The following is a 25850-nucleotide window of genomic DNA, read 5'->3' on the forward strand; positions in this document are numbered from 1 at the left end:
ATTTTATGTAATTAGATAGAATTAAACAGGGAATGGTTAATAACTAATCTAGATAAGAAAATATGTGAAGAAATTAAACAAGTGTTATTGTAATCTTGTACTACTTAGTTTAAACAAGAAATAAGTAGATAAGTCACCTATTTTGGAAAACAAATTATAAGCTAGAAGTTTTAGAATAGTTGCAGTGCACATCAACTGGTCTCTAAGTTTTAACCATGTGTCTGTAATTCTACTTTTGCTTCGTGTATGCATAACATTGCAGGCAAAAGAATATGATAATGATGTATTGTATGTGTGAGCAAAATACAAACGGTGAAAAATACACCAAGATGTGTGCGCAAGTTGTCCATACATTTTAAGTAGTACTCCTATCTTTCCTCCCTGCCACAATGCTTGAGTCAGCTCATTGGAGCTAACGAAAATGCCTAGTAGTCTTAAGGTTATGTTAAGTTTGTACTTCTATTTTTTTATTCGATACCATTGACTTTTTATATCCACGTTGATTGTTTATTTTATTTAAAAAATTATGCAAGTATAAAAAATTATGAGTCATTCTTAAAATTTATTAATTGATAAAGAACAAAATAATTAAGAATTATTTAAATTTTAAACAAGATGAATTATTAAACTTATATCTAAAAGTCAATGAAAAACCAGAGCAAGTATAATGGAAATCACTCTCATGGTGTTTACAATCTATCGGGGTGGAACCTAAAAAGTCATTCAGCTCGTCTTTTCACTTCTGCTTATATATCTCTATTATAGAAATATAATCATTTACATAATTCAAATTGTGTATAAGCCCCGCTTTTGCTTTGCTTATAAGCTAAAATTTAAATTTTCAATCTTAAATTTACAGTTTTTATTACTATCTATTTTTTAACCTTGACTTTTAGATCACTAAAGAACACGTATATAAAAGTTTTATCTATAAATTATTATTCATTTGGATATATGTCATCTAGGTTTTTTTCATTCAAAAAACGAAAAGATGCCCCTTATATGCTACACAACCTAGAAAATGACGGAGGTAGTATAAGTTTGTTTCAAGCTCAAAAAAGTTAAACTCGAAAATGAAATTCGTTATAAGCGGATCAATGGGCGTGCCGGTGTATGCAGGTTGCAAGGAGCGTTCGAAACCGACCAAACATTTTTTTCTCTTTTTTTCGTATGCACGCTTTTTAAGCTGTTAAATGGTGTATTTTTTGAAAAAAAAATTTATATGAAAGTTGTTTAAAAAATTAGATTAATTCATTTTTCAAGTTTGTAAAAACTAATACTCAATTAATTATATGCTAATAGCTTTCTTCGTTATACGTGCGCTGATTAGACAATTTAGATACGTCACTTGCGAACGGTGCAGCGCGGCATCATCGTCATCGTCAGTAGGAGCAGCTTAGCTAACGCACTCGTGATCATCGGTAGCGGAGCAATCGGTCTCGTTCTTTCACGTTTGAGAGAGAGAGAGAGCTGCGTGTTGCTGGGGCAGCAAGTTGGCAGTGTGAGGGTGTGTGTAGATTCTAAAAATTTTTGAAACAAATATCAGGTCGATGTTTGATTAGATGTCGAAAGAAGATTTTAGATACAAATAAAAAAATAAATTACAGCCGCCAAGAAACTACGAGATAAATCTTCTGAGCCTAATTAATCCATCATTAGCGCATGTTGGTTACTGTAGCACTTATGTGGCTAATCATGGCCTAATTAGGCTCAAAAGATTCGTCTCACGATTTCTTCATAACTGTGCAATTAGTTTTTTATTTCATCTATGTTTAATGATCCATTTACATATCCAAAGATTTGATATGATGTTTTTGAGAAAAAAAATTTAGAAACTAAATAGGGCCTGAATTGTGATGCAGCGCATCTGTGCAAGAACAGCATGATGAGTTGATGACCTACGTTTGCCGCCACTTGGCTAATCAAGATTTAAGACATGATTGTACAGGTGCGCAAGAACTCAACTTGTGACTACAATTAGGGCATGTCTAGTTCCCAAAAATTTTCACACAAACAGCATGATGAGTTGATGGCCTACGTTTGCCGCCACTTGGCTAATCAAGATTTAAGACATGATTGTACAGGTGTGCACGAACTCGACTTGTAACTACAACTAGGGTCTGTTTAGTTCCCAAAAATTTTCGCACAAAAACATCACATCAAATTTTTGGATATCTAAATAAAGTATTAAATATAGATAAAACGAAAAACTAATTGCACAGTTACGTCAGAAATCGTGAGACGAATCTTTTAAGCTTAATTAGTACGCGATTAGTCATAAGTGCTACGGTACCCCACATGCGCTAATGGCGGATTAATTAGGCTCAAAAGATTCGTCTCACGGTTTGCAGGCCAGCCGGGTTAATTAGGCTCAAAAGATTCGTCTCACGGTTTGCAGGCCAGCCGTAAAATTTATTTTTTCATTCATGTCCAAAAACCCCTTTCAACATCCGGTCAAATGTCTGATGTGACATCCAAAAATTTTCATTTCGCCAACTAAACACCACCTTAATGGCTGCCTTCCTTTTGGCTGCTATGGACCTATGGCTGCCTTCCTTTATGGTGCATATTATTCCTTTGTTTTTATGATATACGCTATTATTTTAGTGGTTAAATGTTATTTTTTTATACAAAGGTTTCTATATATAAATTTATTATCTCATGTTTCTAAAGATTTTTTTAATTTAAAACAAACCATAGATTTCATCGTTTATACCATTAAATAGCTTTTACAAATCAGATAACTTCTATTTTCTATTATTCAACACTGCAGTGCAGTGCTTGTCATCAACCTCGGCAGCGGCGTTCGCGGCGGGATTTGTCGGCTGCGTCGTCCCGACACGCTTCCGCCAAAAAGCCTTCGAATTTGGGTTATTTGCTATACTAGACTCGCCCTTTTCGGCTCTGCGTTCTTTGTAAGTAAAAATTTTATAAATAAAAAATAATTTGTAAGTAAAAATTTTATATCTGTGTTGTTAGAAATCTAAAAGATAAAAAATAAATTATGATAAAATAAATCTAAAATCTACTTTTAATTTAAAATTTTAACTTTATAAATATAAGTATAAATGAAAAGACAGACGCGTTGAGCTCCGCATGAACGGCAGGTGATGGCCACGCTCCAAGCCGTTGCCGAGGGATATGATATATGGCTCTTATGAAATCCTAAAGTTTCTTTTGGCTTCTCTGTTGCGTTAGGATCAATGGAGTGGGAACTATTTTTGTTTATTAGGTCAATTGCTGTCCAATTGTGAATGCTTGTTGATGTACAATTAATGTGAATGTTTGCTGTGTAGATAACTGTATTAGAAAAATAAAATCATTGCTTTTGGTATGAGAGCAAGTTTAATAGTAAAGCCAACCTACTAGCTATAAGCTTATGTTATAGTCAACACATATAATAGATTGGCTATAAGGTTGGCTATAATTTTTATCTCTTATCTTTTTCTCTTATCTTTGTATTTAATGTATTTTTTAGAGTTGGTCTATAGCTGGCTTTTGCATGAGAGCCAACCTCACTTCTTTTTCATTACCTCTTTCCTCCACGTCAGCTTATAGCCAACTTATAGTGTACTATTATACTTGCTCTGAATGTTTGATCACAATTGTAGCATATTATGATTGCATTAGTAATGCTTGCTATCAAATGTTGCTACTAACACTTGTTTTCAGTTGTAGCAGAAGGGCACTTCAATTAGTAATGCATCATGTGAATTGTAGCAGAAGATAATTGCATAATGATTGCTTCCTGACAATTGTAGGTATTAATGATTCCTATCGTTTCTACTTCCTCTGTCCAAAGTATATTAAATATTTTCAGGACATGAATTTTCTAAATAGTATTTCTGCATTCACTCTCGTTATTCCAAGCATTATAGTGGTTGCATGGAAAGGGAATCAATGGGTTTCATTCGAGGAAAAACAATAAATCAACGATATAAATAGCGCACAAATATTGTAGCAACAGTAACCAAAACAATGTTCGCAACTGTAGCAATAGCTGTAGAGATAAATCTCGACCATCCATTTTAATCCAATGGATAAGAGGTATACTAAATACCCCCTTACAATAGCACCATACTACTACAGGAATCCTGTTCCGGAATATGAATTGATCATTGAAATGACTAAAGGAGTTTTTTTAAGCTAACCTTTGTATTTGTTAAATATCCTAAAAATACTTATAAATATGAACAAATATAGTAGTTAGTGATGCTTGTTGTTCATAGGATAAAAGCTAGTAGTCCCTCCGTCCTCAAATTGTTGCAGGGGATAATTACATAACGATTGTTTCTTGACAATTGCTTGTATTAATGCTTCCTGACAATTGTAGTTTTTGTGTGATGCTTGAAAATTAAAGTAGAGTTAGATTTCATATACAACTCTAAATTTTATTTTTATACATTGTATTTTTTCTATAAAGGTACATTTGGCTTGATTATAACTGTTAGCTTAACTATTAGTTTTTGTTTATAGGAATACAATTGTTCTATATTATGTATACAACTATATAAATCAACCTACATCGTTATAATTAATATAGTCCAGCATAATCTAATAGTTAAACTCGTTTTTTTTTATCTAATTAATATGTCAAATTCTGTGTCTCTACAGCGAACCTGGTGAATTATTTTTTACTGTATAGATAAGTAGATGGATAGATGCTCCCTATGGTCTTTTATATCTGTCACCATTGTGCTACATATTTAAAAACGTTACCACCTTGACAATTCGAAGAACACTCTAAATAGTTAAATAAATGTTGCGTTATCAGAATGTTACTATATACTTAACATTATTAAACATCCACTAATCACAATCAACTCATCTAATAAGAAATGCTAGTGGTCAATTTTACAATACTATAGCAGTCAATAGTGATAAGCTAAAAAAATGGAGGAAGTAAAGCATTGTTTACTTCCAAAAAAAAGTTTTTCCAAAAACATCACATCAAATTTTTAGACACCTAAATGGAGCATTAAATATACATGAACATTAAAACTAATTATATAGTTATGGGGGAAATCGTGAGACGAATCTTTTAAGCCTAATTAGTACGTAATTAGCCAAACGTACTACAGTAACCCTCATGTACTAATGATGGATTAATTAGACTCAAAAGATTTATCCTGCAGTTTCTTGGTGGAATCTGTAATTTGTTTTGTAATTAGACTACGTTTAATACTTCAAATGTGTGTCCGTATATTCGATGGGATGCTTTTACAGAATAATTTTGCAAACTGAACGGGGCCTATTATACATTTCTTCTCAAGCCGCGTTCTGTTGATGGGGTGATAAGTTAACTTATCTGATATGGAAAACATTAATTATTAATTAATTATTAAAAAAATATAAAATAGATTAATATGATTTTTAAAAATAACTTTCCTATAGAACTTTTCTATAAAAAAATATACCGTTTAGTAGTTCGAAAAACATGCGCGTAGAATACGAAGGGGTTAAGTTAACTTGTAGGTGCTGCCGAACTGAGTCAATATAGATGCAGATGTTCTGCATCGTGACAAGCGTATACCTCCTCGTTCTTCGGTTGCGTATTCAGCAGATGTAACTGGGAAGAATATACTCGAACTATGCTACCCTCCCGGTCTAATAGACGACATTGTTATTTTTTTTATCACACATTTGATTATTCATTTTGTGTAAATATAAAATTAAAATATATTGGGTAATAAATTCAATCACTACAAAAACAAATAATAATTATAAAAGTTTACATTAATAAAACAAATAATCAAACATATATATATATATAGTAAAGACAATAGTATCATCTGTTAAAATATTTTTAAAGAGAAAGTAGGTAACGGCCGGCTGGCACAGAAGAAATGGAGAGACGGCTGTAGACGGCAAGTCGTTGGCTGTTTTAAGTTCGAGAAGACGGCAGATGGTAGGCCATGCGCTGGGCATCACACTCGGACAGAGAGAGAACACACATCACGCAAGAACGATCTGCGAGACTGCGACGGCGTACGTGACACTATTCTGGGCCAGTTTGACATTGTCACGCTTTTGTTTATACTTATGATTTAATTATTTAATATTAAATTTAGAGTCAATTTTAGAATTATTTTATTATAGTTTATTTTACGACCTTAGTTTTTACTTTTTACCCTCTCCGTCCCAAAACAAATCAACTTTTCTATTTTTAGATATAATATTTAACTTTTCATCTTATTTAAAAAATACGATTAATAATTTTATTTTTATTAGATAATATAACATTAATAGTACTTTATATGTGACTATTTTTTAAAAAATTTCTTGATAATTTTTCAAATAAGACGGATGGTCAAATGCTCGACAAAAAACTGAAAAGTTGTTTTTTTTTGATGAAGGGAGTAGCTCGCAACGAGCATGTATATAAAAGTTTTATTTTTAGATTATTTTTCGTTTATAAATATATCCTTTGGTATTTTTTTTAAAAAAAAACAAAAGATGACCCCCTGTGTTGCTCATACGCCATTTTGAGTACTTTTTACCCTTTCGTTTGAGCTGGCAGGGCTTTACTAAAGAGTGATGACGTGAGATATGTAGCCGTATAGCCACAAATGCAGTTAGTGCCGTAACATTGAAATATAAATACATAGTGGTCAAACGTATTTATCACTTAGAATAAGATTTGATAAACTTTTACCATTAATACATAATTTCTTAAATGTTCCGTATGGATGCAAAACAAATGTATACATGGATTTTTTTCAAAAAGTACTATCACAATATCATAAATTCGTTAGATTTTATAAAACTTATTCTAACTTAAACTTGATTATCAGAATTTTAGAAAATTGATCAAATTTTTGATTAGAGGGAGTAATTGAACGTAAAAAATCATAACCGTGTGTACTACTGAGGGTATAGGGATGCGTCGAGTATCCCGTGTTTGTTTTTTTTAATAGCTCGGGAAACGTTTAGCCTTTAAGAAATATACGTGTAAAAATCAAAAATAATATAAGAATAATCTGAGTAAAAAAACGCAGCGCTTGTCACCCAACGGAGCACCATCAAGATTTGGCTGAAATTTCACATGTTTCCTCGATCCGCTTCCACTTTCAACTTTGCGACTTGGAGCTATCTTCTGCACTCAACCTTGTTTTTATTTTCTTCAGGAGGTGTTTGCTTATCTCTAGGACACTGTAATTTGTCCATCTTTAAGGGTATTTTTGCAAATTATTCTGTATGCGTATCTGCCTGTCACCCAGGGCAATCTTCTCTCTATTGAGATTTGTGAACATCGCTCGCTTTCTATATTGAATAATACATGAGTTTTCAAAATAAAAAACTCCGCAAAGAAAACTTGGCCTAAAATTGGTAGATTAATATGTACTACGTATTTGTGAGACCTACGGAGTAGGATAGATAGAACTTTGGAAAAATCGGCTTTCAAAAAAAGAACTTTGGAAAAATAATGAAATACAAGATATAATTGTGGATGTGTATGTGTAATCTTTTCTAGGGGAGGGGGAGCTAGTACTAATTTTAGTTGGAATATTAATAATGATGAAATGTTGGCTTAATAGGCCACTTCGTAAATAGAGCACGGCAAATAAATAAAAACAATACCCATGCTGTTTCAAAATAATAACCATTTGGATTTAAAAGCACTTGTCCTAGAATAAATAACTTTTTTAAGTATCACTTATCTCACCTAACACCTCTCATTTAAATGTATCTTCGTCTAAGCCCTAACTACCCCTCGCTAGATAAGGGACGTCCTGTTTTTCCTTTGTTCTAACTATATGATATTTTACAGTTTTTTGAGTGATGGAATTTCAAATGTTATTAAAGTATAATTAGAGTGTAATTATATGATTATGTATAAGTCGTACAAATATACTGTGCAGTATATGAAATGCAGGCCACCACCAACCAGGCCTTCGATTCCTGCTCTTACCCGCGTGGTCCAAAAAAAAATAGGGTCTTATTTTTCTCGTTTTGCTGATGTTTTTAGTTAAATCTTAAATTTATAACATTAAATTCGGAGTTGAATTTTGATTTTTCTTATCATAATATTTTTTCAGTCTTTCTTTCTAGAATGCTAGGAACATGTACATAAAATTTTTATTTATAATTATTTTTTATATGTAAATACGTTGTTTGGTTTTTTTTAAAACATATGCAAACAATGAGGGTGATAGCTACCAGGGTGGAGGACAAAACATACTGTTCAATGGTAACTTGGTAAGGTAAAGCGGTGTTGACTCTCCACCTTCAAGGAGAAGAAAAGAACTCACGAATTTTGCAGGATATTAAATTACGATAACTGAATAAAATCCTCCAAAATAACTACTACACATGCTGCTTGTTTTAGCTGGGCTGTGATATACAAGAGCCCATTGGCATCGTGAGAAACGGGCCTTTGGGCTATACGAAATCGAGTTGATTAAGGTGTTTTTTAAAAATAAAAATTGTTGTGATCTTGTTTCACAATTTGGAAAACGAAATTTTGAAGCAGAATTGCTTTCTTCTGATGATGATGAAGAAGAAAATGACTTGGCGTGTGCTGGTATTGATTAAGACGACAAACAATACTCCCTCCGGTCAAGAATAATCGATGTTTCCGACAGCCAAAACTTATTAAGCGCACGAAAACATTTTCACTACCCGAAGCATCAATTATTTTCATCTGCAGGTAGTAGCTCAAATTCATTCACAAGATCGAGGAAGAGATACTGAATATATCATAGGTGCAGACGTGCCAAGCTCAGAGTTTCTCAGAAGACCTGAACCTGAATATAAAATTCAGCAGGATCACTAACACCCTTGCAGTAATTACATTCACAAAGTGCTTTGACATGGCCATTACACTTTCTTGCATTTGATTTTCAGATTTGCAGCCAGACTCACCTGAAAATTTAGCTCAAGAGGCATGGTGAGATCTCAGATCGCCATCTTGTTTCTGAAGGCAACAAACTGGAGAGCAGAGGCTCGTGTTACTGAAATAGAATCTCTGAATTTGTAAAAATCCATCCCCGCCATGGCCGCCGGCAGCGGCCTGGACCACGAGCATCTCCGCGGCCGCGGCGGCATGCGGTGCGGCTCCTCGTATCTCATTCGATCGTGGCAAAAGTTCGCCGGCGAGCCGGCGACGACCGACCGCCGATGAGCGTCTCTCCGCGCCTCCTGCTGCGTGGGCTTCAGAAACCTACAAACCGAACCACGAGGATCAAATTAACTAAGACGCCGGAGAAGTTTTCGTTTTTTTTTCCATTCTGCTCATATTTATAAGCTAAAACTTAAATTTTTGATCTTAAATTTTAAGATGATTTTAAAGTTTTTCATCATAATTTATTTTTCTGTTTTTATTTTTAAATTGTTATATATAAGTTTTATTTATAAATTATTTTTATTTGTAAATATGTTCTTTCGTCTTTTGATCGAAAAACCAAAAATAAAAAAATAAACTCCCACAACTCTTGCGTCTTCCTCGCCTCCTCACCCGCGGCACGTATATCTACCTGCGCGGCATTGCGGCTACAAAGTGCAGGTGCTTTGCCTTTCTACACCCACTCACACACGCATAAATTCCAGCATGCGTCCTGGATCCCAAAGTCCTTGTCTATTTAGGCGTATCTCCGATAAACGATCAAATAACTATCTATACTTAATTCTGATAACTATATTATAAAAAATAATCTCAAAGATTTATAACTAAGTCAATGTCGATCACCCCACGAAGCCGTTTGCCTTTACATAAAGACACCTTGTATCTTATTAAAAGCTGAAGTCGCTTGACATGTAAGGTAACGGCTAAAAGCCACTTTTGGGAGATCGTTCATGCCCTCAAGACGTGAAGCCAATAGCGAATTGAGAGAGAATGGAAGGTGGAGGGAGAAGTTATAATAATAGCTTGGGTAGATAACAATTGGGCCAAGGGCTATGGTGTAATTCTTTTAATGGTTTTAAGAGGTTGCATTGCATATTTTTTAAAGAAAGAATTCTACGTAAATTGTGGCCGAAAGTAAAATGTAAAGAGCCATTGAGCAAAACTTTTGTATTGTATCAAGAGGATGGTCTTGTCCTATAAAAGCATTATTTTTTGTTTTGGACGACACCGCATGCAACAGTACCCTAACACATTTGCCTCATGCATGGTTCACACATTGTCAAAGCTCTGACGTGGCGATCGTCACAAGCATCTTTAAGAGAACACTAATACTTACCCCTCCAAAGTCATGTGTTCGACATATCCATCTAGAAAATATTGTAATGGAGAAAAATTGATATTAGGCACGTGTAGATATTGAAAATATATTTAAGAATCAACTGAAGACATGGTTTATTGACATAATTTCTAAAATTCAATTTTATGCATTAATTTTAGACACCTCCTAGAGATGCTCTACAACGTAGATATTATAGGAATAATTAACTTTTTATCACTCTTACATTTGGTCATAACAGATTCGCCACTGGGCCTACATGTTATAGATACAGGGCGACCCAAGTGTCATAGATAGCGAGTGATAAATCTGTTATCATCCATATTTAAGAGTGGCAAAAAGTTAAATGCCTCGATCTTATATGAGTTACACTGGTCAAATGACAGCAAAACATCCGCGCGAACGATCACGTACGATTGGGTTGAAAGTGATTTGGATAATTTCCGTTTGGCCGGATCGTTTTTCGGATTCGGATAGCTTTGGTCAGATAGTTCCGAAAATTTTCGGATACAGAAACGAATACGGTTCGGGTGATATCCGTCGGATACTATCTAGATTTTTGTTCAATATCCGGATTTATGCATTAACCATTCAATCAAATCAGCTCGACCTAAAGAAGTCTATCCCAACAGCCCAACTAGTATTAACCTTAGATGATTTTGACTAACTGGCTTTAAACAGTCTAGGCGTCCACGACCAATGAACCGCCACGGATATTTTTTTAGGTATTATTAATCCCTTATATTTAAAAATATTGATAAGTTATATACTTATATTAAAAAAATAACAAGTAATATTTCTTCGATGAGTATGTGAAGCTTAGTTGAAGAGGTTTTTATGTTTCGATTAATATTCATTACTGTATTCGTTTCGAGTCGTATACACTCTGTATTTGTATTCGATAATATTCGATTCAGTTTTCATGTGCTTCCTATTCTGATTTCAATTAAAAAAATAAAAAAACAAATATAATAAAGCTGACTTTTAACCGTATTTAATCCGTTTTCATCCAAACTTACAATACCTACCCGCGGCCGGCCGGCGGCGCACGGGTGTCGGTGTCGCCTGCAGAATGTGCGAATGCAAGACCCGAAGTCCCGGATTTGTACGTACGGCAGCTGCAAACAACGTGCGCCGCGCGCGGAGTCCTCCAAAGCAGCGCCCGCGTGGTCGGCCGCCGCCTTAGAGCAGGTAAGTTAATAAGTATATTTTAAAGACATAAAAGAAACGAGAGAAGAGACGTGAATTACTAATTTACAGCCAGCTGTATACGGGTTTCAAGATAAAATGTGTATATGACATACATGATGTTTTATAGAAATTGACTATTAAATTGACTATAGATAAATTAAAGCTACTATTGAACTTGGTCTTAGCTCCGACGCCTTCTTCACCGGCGCCTCGTGGCGTGGTATGTTTTCTCGCCACATGTAGCAACTGTATGTACCGATTCAAGGAAATTCAAGAAAAAAATGGTGGGCACTCGAATCAGTTTGTCTGTTTGACCGGGATATATCCACATTTGAAGAGGCACAACTACAAAAAAAATTTCGTTTAAAAAGTAACAGTTTTGCTGAAAGTCACATTTCTATCTTTCCATAACTCCTCTTTCAAGCAATTGTCTTTTATCCTAATTCTTGGATATATATATATACACACACCCTAAAAGATGTAATGTGTAAGTATTGAAATTTACTACATTAATTTTAACTGCCTTGTAAATATATGTAAAGTATAAAAGTAAGTTTTTTTATGATCTTTCAAATGGTACATTGAAATACCATATTTTTTTAATGTAAAAACTTGATATATCAAAATTTTACAGTAAATAATTTATACCTCGAGGTGTTCTGTAAATTATCCCATGAAAAATTGACTCTTTCTGTTTAAAGAAATGTATGTAAATGTAGTCCAAAATGAGCGCTGCTGCTACCTTGCTAAACATTTTCAAGGAATGTCGCACAAGAAAGGAACAATGTGGGTCAATTTTCCAAAAGGTTGCATGACAATCGATCATCAAACGAGATCTAAGAATAAATCTGATGGCACGATAAGAAAAGAAAAGGAACAAAAAATGTATACATGACCGAGGCTGCGTTCGGCTACTGGGCATAAGTAACACCTTGGCACGAAAAACGTAGTAATAGATTAATATATGATTAATTAATTATTAATTATTAAAAATATAAAATAGATTAATATGACTTTTTAAAACAACTTTTCTATAGAAAATTTTTGTAAAAAATAAACCGTTTAGTAGTTCGGAAAACGTGTGTGCGAAAAATGAGAGGGGATAAGTTAACTAGCGGGGACGGCGGACGCGGCCCCAGTGGAGATAGCAACAGCCAGTACGGAGCCCTTTGGTAAAAGATTCAGCATTCAACGGTATGAATGAATGGACTGAATTCCATTCAAATATGTAACAGAAAGTGTTCTTGAAAGTGCAGTTCCTGGTGATTATTACTACCGACGACGAATTTAGTGCATGCTTTGCTAACTAGCAAAGAAAACAGCACTACTAAATTTTTCACTTTGAGTAGGTGGTACTCCAATTTTATTTACCTTTGCAATTTAGAAACCGCCACTCTGAATTCCTCCTTTGAATACTCACATAAAAATAAACCTTCAGCACACTTCAAGCACCATTTCTCCCCTGTTAAATTAAAGCATAACCACCCCCGAAAAAGCAACTTATGAATTTGTCACAAATTCATAACCAGCACCATTTGCATCAGGTTAGAACCAAATTAATTAGTCATGTTGTAAAGCTCACACAGCCATGCATTGCAATTGCATTGCACGGCACTGCATTTGCACTGGGGGGTCAAACAGGAGGTGTAAATGCAACATCAGAAAGAGAGAGAGAAAGAAAGAAGGAAAAAAAAAAGGAGATGAAGAAGATTTGGTTCGGTTCAGAATCTAAAAGAATTGAAGAAGGTGGTTGCAGCATAAAAGTCAGTCTCAGTCTCAGTGTATGTTTTATAAGGGTGTCATATATATTAAATAGGATGTTATATTAGTAAAATTACTGACTTGGAAGGGTCATTAAATGAGAGAGTTTTATGAGATGAGAAAGATGTTTCATTCCATAAAACTCATCTAACTTGGTTAATTAGTTTACCGTCTTGATAACTATACATAAAATTATACATTAAGACTGGTCTACGAGATCAAGCCTAATTACCACTTTCCATCCTCGTCTTGCTCCATCCATTTGTCAACTCCTCTCCCTCCTCTTCATCACCTTTCCCGGTTCGCGCGTTGTTCAACGTCCTTCCCGCGCACGTCTCCTGCCACGCGACGCCTCCTCCATTTATACATCCTCCTCGTCTCCTTCCTCCAACCCAGCCACCGCCGCTCTTCTTTCTCCTCCTCGATCTTCTTCTTCTTCGTTGTCGGTGCCGTGGCGTCGCCGTTGTCGGGGATGGGGATGTGGTTCCGGCCGTCGTCGAGGCAGCTGGCTGTTCTCGCGGTGGCCGCGGCGGCGGTGGTGCTGCTGCTTCTCTGCACGGCGGCGGAGAGCTCGAGGCCTTTGCATGATCGCGGCGGCGGCTTCTCGGCGGGGAGGTTGCCGGTGTTCGCCGTCGCCAGGGCTGGCCCGAGTCGAAAAGGCCCTGGGCACTAATTAAGTACCATCTCAAGCTGTGCGTGATTATCAAGATCTTAATTCTCACAGTTAGTTCCTACACTTGTTCAGCTGCTGCTGTTTAATTTGTTCATTCTAGTTGATAGTTTTTTTCCTTTTTGTCCCAGTTTTCTTGGGTTCATTCTATGTGTAAAAGGATAGTGAATTGTGAGTTGTAAAGCATAAAAAAATTGAGTTTTCATCTGAAGATAGTAGTATTAACCAAGCTAAGAGCTAGCATATTTTGACAGTTTACTGAATTTTCAATGTTGTTTATGCTTATTAGAAAAATTTAAATTTTCAACCTTAAGTCTAAAGTTGATTTTGCTGGTTTTTTCATCGTGTTTTATTTTTCAGAATTTGTTTTTAAATCACTAAAAATATGTATATAAAAGTTTGATCCATAAATTATTTTTTGTTTGCAAATATACTGTGTGGCTTTTTCGCTGAAAAAGCGAAACAATGACCCCTTTGACACGCCATTGCCTTACTGCCAAGAACACTACGTGTTCTGTGAAAATCTGTAGCACCGAAGCGTGCCTCTTATCTCTCATGCAACAAAAGAGTATATGGAGAGGAGAATTATCTCATTGCACCGTAGAGTAGGACTTGTCACACAAGAGTCAGAACACATGTATACATTGAGATCGACTAAGTTAACAGGTCTATTCTAAGTTCTGCAATGGATACTTTTCATCGTGTTGTAAGTAAGAGGCATAAACTACTTTTCATCGTGTTGTAAGTAAGAGGCATAAACATCAGACCAAGAAAAATGCTGTAGTTTTGTTCTTCCTTACAGAAGAATAAAGCAACAGGTGTGAGATAGATTATACGGTTGGCCTTCATTTGCTCTGTGCCTTTGGTTTCTTGGAAGACAGCCATTTCCCCAGCAATGGCCGATACTCACAGGAGGATTGGATGAAATCTTCTGAATGTGTCCTACTGTTGCCCCTCAATCTGGAATAGTTGAACCAACCGCTAAAGAAGCCCCCCTTCTTGCGACCTTCTTCCCTGCACTCCTCGTTGTACTGATAAACATAAAGTCCTTCCTCCAAAACACTAGTCGAATGTCTTGTGTCAATAAAGTTATCATCATCATCTTCGTCGAGATCATCCAACAAAATTCTTGACCTTGCACTGAAACCATCCAGCAAAGTCCTTGACCTAACATAAGAAACAATTAGGAATGTCACTAATTCTAAACATCCAATAAAGTTCTACAAAATGGAAGATGTAGATCAAGACGAAAAGCCCTCGGGGGCGTTTGAAGCTCAGATACCTTCTGTGGGAAAGAGATTTGCAGGGTCTGTATTCAACAGAAAGATGCTGGGCAAAATGAAGCTGCACAAAAGATTGAAGAGAGCCATGACTTAATTTACAAATTGCCTTAGACTGAAACAGATGTAAGTAGTGGGTATGCATGCATGCTTGTGGTTATCCAGTCAAACCCATGTGAGTTGTAGGATTTTTTTTTCTTAGTTTACTCGTTCTTTATACAAAGCAGGCCATGCAAGATCTTGGTAACCACTTAAATATCTAAGACCAAGAAATAGAAGAGATCAAAAAGGTAGCGCAAGGTTTTGCTGAACTAGATTGGCTCCTGCACTTTGATGTGAGAGGATCACAGCTGGTATTATCAAAAGTCACAGCGACCTCCTCAAAGATAAGCAAAAGTTGCAATTGGTGTAAGAATACCGACGAAAAAAAATATATTATGAAAATTGACTAATACCATAGGCACATCTTGGGTATAAATGAAGTTACACCTAATTTTTTTTTGTAAATACAAAAATATATCATACATCAACATGTCACAATTGCATAAACATAACATCTGCAAGTACACAGATAAAGACAAGAATTAGTCGGCACTGAAGATTCAGCCATGAGCCAATCACAAATAGATTTCGTGCTTATACCTCATCACCATCTCTTATGCCAAATGCACGCAATGCTGCTTTGTCATCCGTCAGCTTCTCGTCTTTGAAGCATAAGCAGAAGTGGCTCCACACGTGCTGCCTACAAACAAAGCAACAACCTTCGTTTTGAGTTCCCAATACCTAGATATGATCCCATCACAAACAAACTAAAAATCTCAATTAGTCACCGAAATGATTTTGACAAAACAGAAATCAAAACATTCATGTAATTCAGATTGGGTATCAGAAATGAAATTTTTCACCACATTGCAAATCAAGATCGATGTGCGTGCTTCATAGCATACCAAGAGATGGCCTTGTCCATGTCATCGTAGAGCGAGGCGAATATGTCCTCGATGGCCACCTTGAGATCCCACACCGCCGCGGATCGCGCGATTTGCACATCTATCCATGATCCATCCATCCAATCCAAGCAGGACGAAGGAAGCACACACACGTCAATTTCTTTCACGAATCCAATAACGCAAACAAGCGAGAGAGGCAACCAAAAGGGGCGGCGTGAAGTGGGATCTGGTACCGAAGTAGGATTCGTCGAGCTTGCGGACGGTGAGGCGGAGGCGCGGCTCGGGGAGGCGGCGGTAGGAGAAGCTGGTGCGGCCGCAGGCGAGCGCGCTCTCAACGTCGCCGGCGGCGTCGGGGACGCCGAGCGGCAGGAGGTCCCCGCCATCCCGCAGCATCGGTGGAGGCCGGCGAGGACGGCGAGGCAAGGAACCAGGAATCAGGTCGGCCGCAAGAACCACGCGGAATCCACGGCCCCAATCCTAGAAGAAGCAGCAGCCTCCTCCTCCTCCAGAATTCCAGAATCAAAAACGCCGAGGATTTGAGGAAGGAGAAGGCGGCGACGAGGCTGCTCCACCACCGATCGGAGCGGCAGGCGGAAGAGGGAGAGATCGCTCGCTCCCCTCTCCTCGATTGGATTTGGCCCCCCTCGGGCGAGGAGGAGGAAGCAGCGGACGGAGGAGGCGGTAGCCGTTGGGAGAGGAGGCCGTTTCTGGGGTTGCGTGCGGTGCGCTGGCTCCCCCGGAGAGATTTTGGGCCGTCCGCTAGGTTTTGGTGGGCCGTGGCCTGGTTTGGTTGGGCCAAATGGTGGTGCACCCGTTGCCTCGCGCGAGAGAGCGGCAGGAGGTCAGAGCATCCCGACAGTTCATCTAAATTTGATCATCTATATTTTTATTTAGATGATTATCTAAACTAGTTGCGTTCTTTATATCTTTATATACTCTACTAGATCATCCATATATGGCATCCTCAAAGAGAATGGAGAAACATCATCTAAATATAAAGATTCTCTCTTCTAATATGAATGACATCTAAAAATAGATGATAGGATAGCCATTCTGTTGGAGCTCAATTTGTAGTTTTCATCCTCTATTTTTAGTATAGAGGATGGAATAGATGAGTTGTTGAGATGCTCTTAGATCTGTTATTTTTTAAAGTGCAAAATCAATTTTGTAAATTATTTAATAAATAAAATTTAAAAAATTCAAGGAAAATTCATCCTTACGTATATTATACGATACCTCACGCTTAGTTGAGGGATATATGACTGAATGGCATGTAAAACATATTGAGAAAATACATAAATATACTTAATACGGGGATATAGGGATGAATACATATTAAGTTGAAATAATGGATGAATATACGTTCAACTATTATGAAAATAGTAAAGATAACGATGATTTGATATTGCTGCATATTAATCTTTATAATCTAATAATAAATTACATATGATGTAGTAAAATTACATAAACTTTAAATATAATAGTTGCTAGTGGGTAATAACATGATATGTTTGTATATTAAGATTACGTAGCATATTTGCATGAGCTTTAAATATAATAGTTAGTGAGTGATGACATGGCACGTGTACATGTTGACCTTTATAGCTAGTGCTTAAGAACTATATAGAAAGTGTGTGTGAGCTTTAAATATAATAGTTAGTGGGTGATGACATGGCACGTGTACATGTTGAGCTTTATAGCTAGTGCTTAAGAACTATATAGAAAGTGTGTGTGTGTATATATATATATAAAGTAAATAGTAGAAAAATATACATTGAGATTATAAAGATATATATGTTAAAAATTGTATAAAAATTATGAGAATTACCTAAGAAGCATATCAAACTATTTTTTTTAATTTCATACTAATAATTAACTAATCATATGCAAACTAATGGTTACATTTTCCTCGCCCGCTCGGCGGCTTTGTTATGTGTGCGGGCCTTCGTGGGTTGGGCTAGCTAGTTGTGCATATATATGACTGGATTGACGCTGCTATTAAGGCCTTTTTTTTATCTGAGCAACTCGATCTTAATCCAACGGTGCTGCGGAACCACGGCACGGTTCGTTTTTGGATGGCCACAAGCTCGCCGGCGCCGGCTCGCTCCTATCTCCGGCCGTCCATCGCTGTCGTCTTACAAGTTACAAGACGCTACGTGCACACCAAATCCTCGGCATTCATCTCCGGCGGCGACCTCCGAGCTCCAGCGAAGCCCAGAAGCTTTCTAGTGGCAGAAAATTATTATCTCCGTTTTATAAAACTTCTTTTAGTCTTGAGAAAATGAAACGGAGAGAATAGTTATAAGCGAAAGAAATCAAATGGGAAAAGAGACGGTTCAAATCGATGCATCACGAGTTGATGCACGATCGGCACTAAAGGCACGTAGACTATATAGACGAACTGTACAGGAGATACAATAGATAGTCCACTTAATTGTCTGTATAATAATTCATCCATCCCTAAATATTTGACGTTGTTGATTTTTTTTTACTATTTGATTAGTTGTCTTATTCAAAAAATTTACATAATTATTTTATTTTTATATCATTTCGTTTATTGTTAACTATAATTCTATGCATATATATAGCTTTAGCTATTTGACAAAAAATTTTGAATAAGACGAATAGTTAAACGTTTATAAAAAAAAGTCAACGGTGTTAAACATTTAGGGATGGAGTAGTATTTAATACATCATTTCTTATGTCTTCTATTTGTTACATGCAATTAATACATAAAGTTTTTCTTAAAAAATGTTACATGTAGCATAGGAGCATATGCCTAAACAGTTAATGAATGAAGAGATGGTGTCCAAGTTTTTGTTAAATTACTGATGTCACATATGATAATTAAATCAGACGTAGATGTATATAGATAACCATCTCTGTGCACCCTCCTCTCTCGCTGAGGAGATGAACAATTAATGCCGATATATCAACAAGACCATTAATTTGGAGATTTCTATATATATATATATATATATCGTCTGGGAGAATCACAATTCGGTAACACGAAATCTACATCTCGATATAACTTAGTCGATTAATCATGTTTTTTTTCCGTTTTCTCTTTCACCTTGTCGCTACAAGCAATCAATGCAAATGCAAGAAGAACAAACACCTCGGCGCCAAGAAGATGCAGCCATGCCATGGCAAGGCCAAGCTTGCTTCTTGGTCTCAGTGACCGAGGATGGTCATGTGGGTGTCGAACGACGGCAGCTCGTCGTCGTCGTCGTCGGTGTCGCCTGGGATGGACGGCAGCAACGGCAGCCGGACGCCGGCGAACGCCGGCCCCCCCTCCTCCTCCTGGTTCTCCGGCGCGCGGGGGTCGCCAGGCCGGCACGTCTTGTCCGTCACCGGGTTGCACCTGAGCTGCCCGAACCCCGACGCCGGCCCCGGCGCGGCGGCGCCCTCCTCGGCGCCGCCGGCGACCGACCTGACGGCCGCCACAGCGCACGCCACGAGCAGCACCGCGGCGAGCAGGCGCCACACCCGCGTCGACGACGCCATGGCCATGTACCGAGATGTCGCCACCACCACCACCAGCTAGCTTCACCACCTTCACGCGGATTTGTCGGACGGACGGTGTCGGCGAGGCAGAATGCACCAGGACGGCGAGGCGCGGCGGTATAAAAGGCGGCGACGGAGTGCCGGATTTAGGCAGGCAGTGGGTGGCCGGCGCTCCGGCCGTTGCGGCATGCGTGTGGCTGAGCTCCGTCTTCGCGGTTGCAATTTTGGGACCGGGTGGTTAGGACGCTCGCTAATTAGTTTTGGTGTCAGTCACGAACAATGCCCTAAGTAAAAAATCAAGAAAAATGTTTTTGGTTTAGTTGGATATATATCTACTTGTTTGTTGTATAAGTTATATCATTCTATATACATGTATGTTCAAATTTAATTTTTACAAGTTATAAAAAAATAATGAATTTAACTGTGAACATGCATATATTACCTTTCAGAGATGTAAATATCGCAAAAATTCAAAAATTTTGAAAACCTTTGCAAGAAAAATCCAAAAAAAATCATGGTAATATATCATGCTAATAGTGCCATGTCGCACGGTTTTCACACAAAAATTATGATTATCACTATCGCCAAAACCACATGATTATCATCCTAGGTAACGCAATTATCATTTCTACAAAAACTGTGGCAATAATCGTTTCCTACTGTGTAGTTTGACCCCTAAAACCACGACGATTTTATTAAAAAAATTAAATTCAAATCTGTGCAGTTTCACGTGATTATCGTCGATAATCGTGCTATCGCAGGCACGCGGTTTCGGTTTATAAAAAGATAAGCGAAACCCTGAACATTACTACGCATATAGATGAGAACTAAGAGGCGACATACATATGGAAAATGCTTCAGAAATTGTTGAAAGTTGCAGTGTCACAGCCACCTCATGATCCACATTGTGTTTTCAGTATAGTTTTTAGCTGCTGACTTATTTCATGGAAAGGGCGACTGGTTCATATATTGAGGAAATGAGGAGCTACTTGACGTGCAGGACGTTGTATGGGCATATGGCATTTTTCACTTTTTTTAAGAAAAAAAAACCAATGACATTTGTAAATAAAAAATAATTTATGAATAAAACTTTTATATACGTGTTCTTATCATCTAAAAGCATAGGCTAAAAAAATAAACTACGAAAAAATACCACAAAATTAACTTCAAATTTAATATTAAAAATCCAAATTTTGATTTATAAGCATAAGAGAAAACAAAAAAACAAGGTGTTAATCATTTGAATCTTGTGCAGCTGACAATCGAAAACGATATGCAAATGTGTCCGAAATTCATCAATCTTGTCAACCTGATCGAATGTCGCTCAATGGGGTATGGATGCTACCCATTACTTGTTTTTCTTGAGAACTCCAGTACTGGAAAATATACCTCGCAAACTCACAATGGTAAATATTTTTTTTCCAAATATATGCAATTATATTTACTTTCAGACATATATACATGTTTTCTGCTCTTTTTGGTAAACATTCTTATGAAACTTCTCTATTTCAATGGCCCTATTTTGTGCAGATTTAACGGCTGGGTAAACAAGAAGAAAAATTGTCTTCTTTCAGGCTCATCTAGTTTGTGCAATTCATGCACACAGGCCATTAAAATATTAAAAACATGAACATCATCCTAACCCAGGTCATATAGGACTATGTATGCTCCATTTTTACTCAACTATAGGATAACATTTTATAAAATTTATTCTGTTATGATTATAGGCTGATATTTGCTAAATGTATTACAAATGAACTGGAAAAGGCACATAGGTAAAAGAAACAGATGCTGCATTAGCTAAGATTTAGTACATTCAAACCGTACAATTGAAGATGAAATGAAGGCCGACAGCTCATATAGTTTGTGCTTTGCAGACCAAAAAGAACTCAAAAACGGTTGAAACTTTGCATCTGGATTGCTATGAACTCCATTGTTTCACTCACAGAATCCCGTCGATCTCCCAGTTATCTTTGTCCTCGTCGCGAGCCCTTCTCGCAGCCTCTGAATCAGCATCTTCTTCTGGGAACCTAGGCTCCTCCATCATACGCCTACACACCATTTTCGACAAGCACAAGTCAGGTTAACAAAAGACCTGCCATGTCCTTGAAGCTTTTCTCCACATATTCAGAGTTTTCAGATATGCAAAAGCCTAGTCTGAAATCTGAAGATGGTAGGATTTACACAGCTATTTTGTTTTATCATCCAATATCACGAGGATAAATCCAACGATAATGCACTGCAATGAAACGATTCAAGGCAACAGTTTCTGCATCAGTTCTGGTTCTACCACAGGTTAGATTTCTGTGTCAGTGGCTCAGTGCTAGTGCAGTTCTAACTTTTGTTTGGCTGAAGAGTCTGAAATTCTGAACTGAGCAACCAATTATCAGCAGAACTGAACCACTTGCATGAACTCCTTGCATAAACAGCGAATGGCAAGTGCAGAGTTAGTTATCTTATCTACAGCTACATCAATTTCAAGAATCGCCGATGGAAAATTGAAGAACGCCAACGTCACAGACGATTCCGTAGATGATATCGACGGCATGAACCAGCTCGGTTTATCTGAAGCATCCAATAGGAATCAGAGGAGGAGGGGGTTGCTTCTACCTGCGGCGATTGCGGCGGCCGGCCTCGCGGGCCTTGCGCAGGCGCTCGTCCTTCTTGCTCTCGTACCGGCGGCGGCGCTTGATCTCCTGCAGCACGCCGGCCCTCATCACCTCCCGCCGGAACCGCCGGAAGATGGACTCCTCCCCCTCGTTCTCGTCCACGAGGATCTGCACGTTGTATCCCTTCGCCGCCACCACCGCCGTCGGCAAGCGCCGGGCCACGTGGACCACGGACGGCGGCGAGCCCCTCCCCGAGAACGGGGCCAGGGGAAGCTGGAGCGGCGTGCTCAGCAGCGAGGCGCCGGCGGGAGCGGCCATGGCGGTGGCCTCGTTCGATGGATGAGAGGCTGCGGGAGAGGTGATGGATAGTGAAGGCGCTCAAGCCTTTCCGTCTTATCCTCTAATAATTTATTTGTGGATTCTGGAGGGAAATACACTCCCTATTATCAGAATATTTGTCATTTACGATAAAATTTGGTTAAGTTTTTTTAAATTTTTAATAAATAATTTTGTATTAAAATAAATTTATAAAATCTAATATGTTTATGATATTATTATACTACTTTTCAAAGAGAACATATGTAATTGATGGTTGAAATTTTATAGGTTTGACCAAATTTTGTCCCAGATGTAAACATTTTTGACCGGAGGGAGTACTCGAATACATTTGCCTTTTTTTTCTTTATATGTTTTCATTTTTTTTATTTTTTCCTGTAATTCATGCTCATGATTTCCGTAATGCTATTTTAGAATTTCAGGTTGTGGTCCCTCCTCTTGTAGGCTGCTTTTTATGGCTTTGATTTCTTTTTTGGGTGCAATTAAGACTTAAGATTTGCTGTAATGTTATTTAAGTATTTTGTGTTTTATATTTATCCTTTTTTTTGTCCAATAGCAGTAGATGGACTGAAATGGTGTGATAATACCCTTTTTATGTTCCATTTATGTTTTTCCTTGTTATAGCGGCCAAGATTCTGTAAGAAAAACAAATTTATTTGAAAGGTTCAGAACTGTCTTCATGCTTCTCGCCTTTGTTTTTTTTTTAACAGTGACGGAGTACATTATTTGTGGCCGGTAAATGCTTGAGTACGGTGCTTGTCGAAACACCGAGAGACGAGTACTCCCGCCAGAATCGCAGTCACAAAAAATTCCACAAAATGTAATTTTCATCACATTTTATTATTATTATATATCTATAAAATTAGATAATGTTATGAAAATAACTTCTCAAACAAATCTACAAATATGAATTATAATGTTATCATGAATTACCCAAAGTTTAGCAAATACTAAACACATAAATAGCGTAGCCTTGTTCGCTATACAGACAGAGCAACGCAAGAACTGACAAGAGTGCGCACATTAGCAAGCCGCTGGCTTTATAGTTTCTACATAACTGAAGCGGTTACATGCAGTTGATCACTGCACAACCACCTAAATCAAGGCACCGTTAATCGAATATAAATTACATTTTATAGCTGAATGATGCCTTACGCATTTGCACGCTAACTAAAGCTCAACTGACACTCAAATGTTCCTTGCTAAACCGCTCAGTCACACCTGTGCACTGCCCACTGTTGACCCTGAAAGAAATACAGACGGTATAGTAAACTTCCAGAAGACACCTTTCAATTCTTGAAGGATGAGTACATACAAAGAATATTGCTATCAGTAGAAATATTAAATGTAATAAGAAAACAAAAAATTACTATGTTCAACCTAGGCATACAAAGATTGGTCTCCATGTAGAGAAAATGATTATGAGACATGACATAGATGATAACACATTAACACTACACATAAAATCAGTTTGAGGAAAATAATATTGGGCTCTAGTTTGATCAATAGTCCTAACTTCTATGTTGTATCTAACATCAAGACTAAGCTCAATTGCTCAAAGATAGTTGACCCATATGGAGCATTAACATATGGATCAGTTTAAAAGAATGGATCTGCCAAAAAGATACATCATACACTATTAGAACCTACAGTACCTAAGTGGAAGCTCCATTCAAGTTTGGACCAGTATAAAATAAATATAATTTTCTGATGCATGAAATTTAATGTCACATACAGCACCCAGCATGAAATAATCTCTTAAGGACTAGTACCGCTATACTAGCAAAACATCTCCTAGAAACAATGGAACACATGAGGCATCTACAGTAAGATGGAGCATGATGAATTTGAATAGGGAAGCCATATGATACATTAGCACTCACCAGTAGGTAGGTAGAGAGCTTGTTACAAATTAACTAGTACACTGCTCAACGTTCTTTTGCATAGCATCCAGCTTCTCAAGCACATATTCCACCTTTTTGCAACAGATCTCATTAGCGATCCTTGCACTGTAGTCGCACTTCTCAAATGGGCGATATTCACAAGCACTTTTGATTTCTTCACGCAATGTCGTTTGAATTTCCTGTTCCAACCATAATAACAATGAATGTACCATGTATGATTTACAATGCATATTTTGCCTTAAATAAAAAGTTGGTGACAGAGAGGCCTAGGAACATGTAGAACAATACAATTGTCATTTCACGCATTTGACTTGTATTTTGGTGAAAGATTAGAAAGAACTTGGATGGGCCAGAGAAAAGTTCACATGACACTCTTAACAACTAAGGTCAGTCTGTGCTTGCTGCACAGTACTGCAGTTTTTGTTATTGCTGTTGTTATTTTTTTTAGGCTACTGGCACCAAAAGGCTGTTAAATGGCCATTATTCTCCTCTTGGTAAATCAGATTTAAGCTGATTATTTGTCCAACTATTGCCCTATCGAGTATCACCTGTCAAAATCATTGGGAGGTAAGGTACCACTGTGAGAGATACAATACTCAGAATTTTAGTTTTGAATTCTGCGGCAACAGGATATTTCGGGGAGGAGGCTGATCCATGAGCATGCAAATGACAGCCCATCGCAGGACTACAGCATGGAAATGCTTCTAGCAAGTACTCCATCCTTTTCACAATGTAAGACTTTCTAGCCTTGTCTAGATTCATATAGATGCTAATGAATTAGACATATATATAAATTATATACATTCATCAATTGATGGATTTAGGTAAGGCTAGAAAGTCTTACAATATAAAACAGAACAGAGGCAGTAGCAACTAAGCAGAAAAACCTAAATAGGGGCACTAAAACACAATTTCTAGTTCAAGTATCGGTGGCTTCTCGCGTGTTCCCTCTTGCGGAATCCTGATTCTTGTATGCCACGATTCCCCACAACCTCTCTTACTTTTTTGTGTGTGTGTGTGTGTGTTCTGCTCGTTCTTCGCCGGCAACGGCAAGGTGAAGGAAGCATTCAGATGTTAGGGCAGGCGAGTACCTTGATGGCGAGCATGAACTCGCGGCAGTGGGCAGCGACGGTGTCGGCGCGGGGGCCCTGCGAGTTCCCGAGCTCCTCCATGACCGCCCCCGCGAGATGCACCACCCGGAAAATCCTCTGCACGCGCAGACGGCATACCCCCTCGCCGCATCAAGATCCAGTAAAGCCCCCAAGGAGACAGTCGATGAAACCAAAGGGAGGGGGGAAATATGGGGGGGGGGAGCGGGGGGGATGGGAGATTACCTGCTCGACGTGGTTGAGGCGCTGCAGCGAGCTGCTCTGGCTCTGCGGGACCATCGCCGCCGCCGCCGTCGCCGTTGAGGAGGACGAGGAGGAGGCGGCGTTGTTCGCTTCGCTTTCTTCCGAATTGGAG

General features: G+C 37.9%; 4 protein-coding genes across 4 annotated transcripts; all 4 read right to left on the reverse strand.

Annotated features, from left to right (window-relative positions):
* Positions 1-14355: 14355 nt before the first annotated feature.
* On the reverse strand, positions 14356-16691 carry LOC102710560. The gene is made up of 5 exons (XM_006648331.3): positions 16264-16691; positions 16031-16130; positions 15726-15825; positions 15086-15147; positions 14356-14970 (listed from the first exon to the last, which is right to left on the reverse strand). The coding sequence occupies exons 1-5, from the start codon at positions 16421-16423 to the stop codon at positions 14649-14651; spliced, it is 744 nt and encodes a 247-aa protein (XP_006648394.1). The 5' UTR covers positions 16424-16691; the 3' UTR covers positions 14356-14648.
* Positions 16692-18974: 2283 nt separating this feature from the next.
* Positions 18975-19638, reverse strand: LOC121053632. The gene has a single exon (XM_040521343.1). The coding sequence runs from the start codon at positions 19541-19543 to the stop codon at positions 19205-19207; it is 339 nt and encodes a 112-aa protein (XP_040377277.1). The 5' UTR covers positions 19544-19638; the 3' UTR covers positions 18975-19204.
* A 1598-nt stretch (positions 19639-21236) lies between these two features.
* Positions 21237-22533, reverse strand: LOC102699655 (30S ribosomal protein S21, chloroplastic-like). Its single transcript, XM_006646946.3, has 2 exons — positions 22148-22533; positions 21237-21588 (listed from the first exon to the last, which is right to left on the reverse strand). The coding sequence occupies exons 1-2, from the start codon at positions 22462-22464 to the stop codon at positions 21480-21482; spliced, it is 426 nt and encodes a 141-aa protein (XP_006647009.1). The 5' UTR covers positions 22465-22533; the 3' UTR covers positions 21237-21479.
* An 841-nt stretch (positions 22534-23374) lies between these two features.
* LOC121053555 (mediator of RNA polymerase II transcription subunit 11) lies at positions 23375-25850 on the reverse strand. The gene is made up of 4 exons (XM_040520986.1): positions 25721-25850; positions 25478-25594; positions 24366-24565; positions 23375-23726 (listed from the first exon to the last, which is right to left on the reverse strand). Exons 1-3 carry the CDS (start codon positions 25772-25774, stop codon positions 24395-24397), a joined length of 342 nt encoding a protein of 113 aa, XP_040376920.1. The 5' UTR covers positions 25775-25850; the 3' UTR covers positions 23375-23726; positions 24366-24394.

The sequence above is a fragment of the Oryza brachyantha genome, chromosome 2 (assembly GCF_000231095.2).
Source record: "Oryza brachyantha chromosome 2, ObraRS2, whole genome shotgun sequence".
NCBI lineage: Eukaryota > Viridiplantae > Streptophyta > Magnoliopsida > Poales > Poaceae > Oryza > Oryza brachyantha.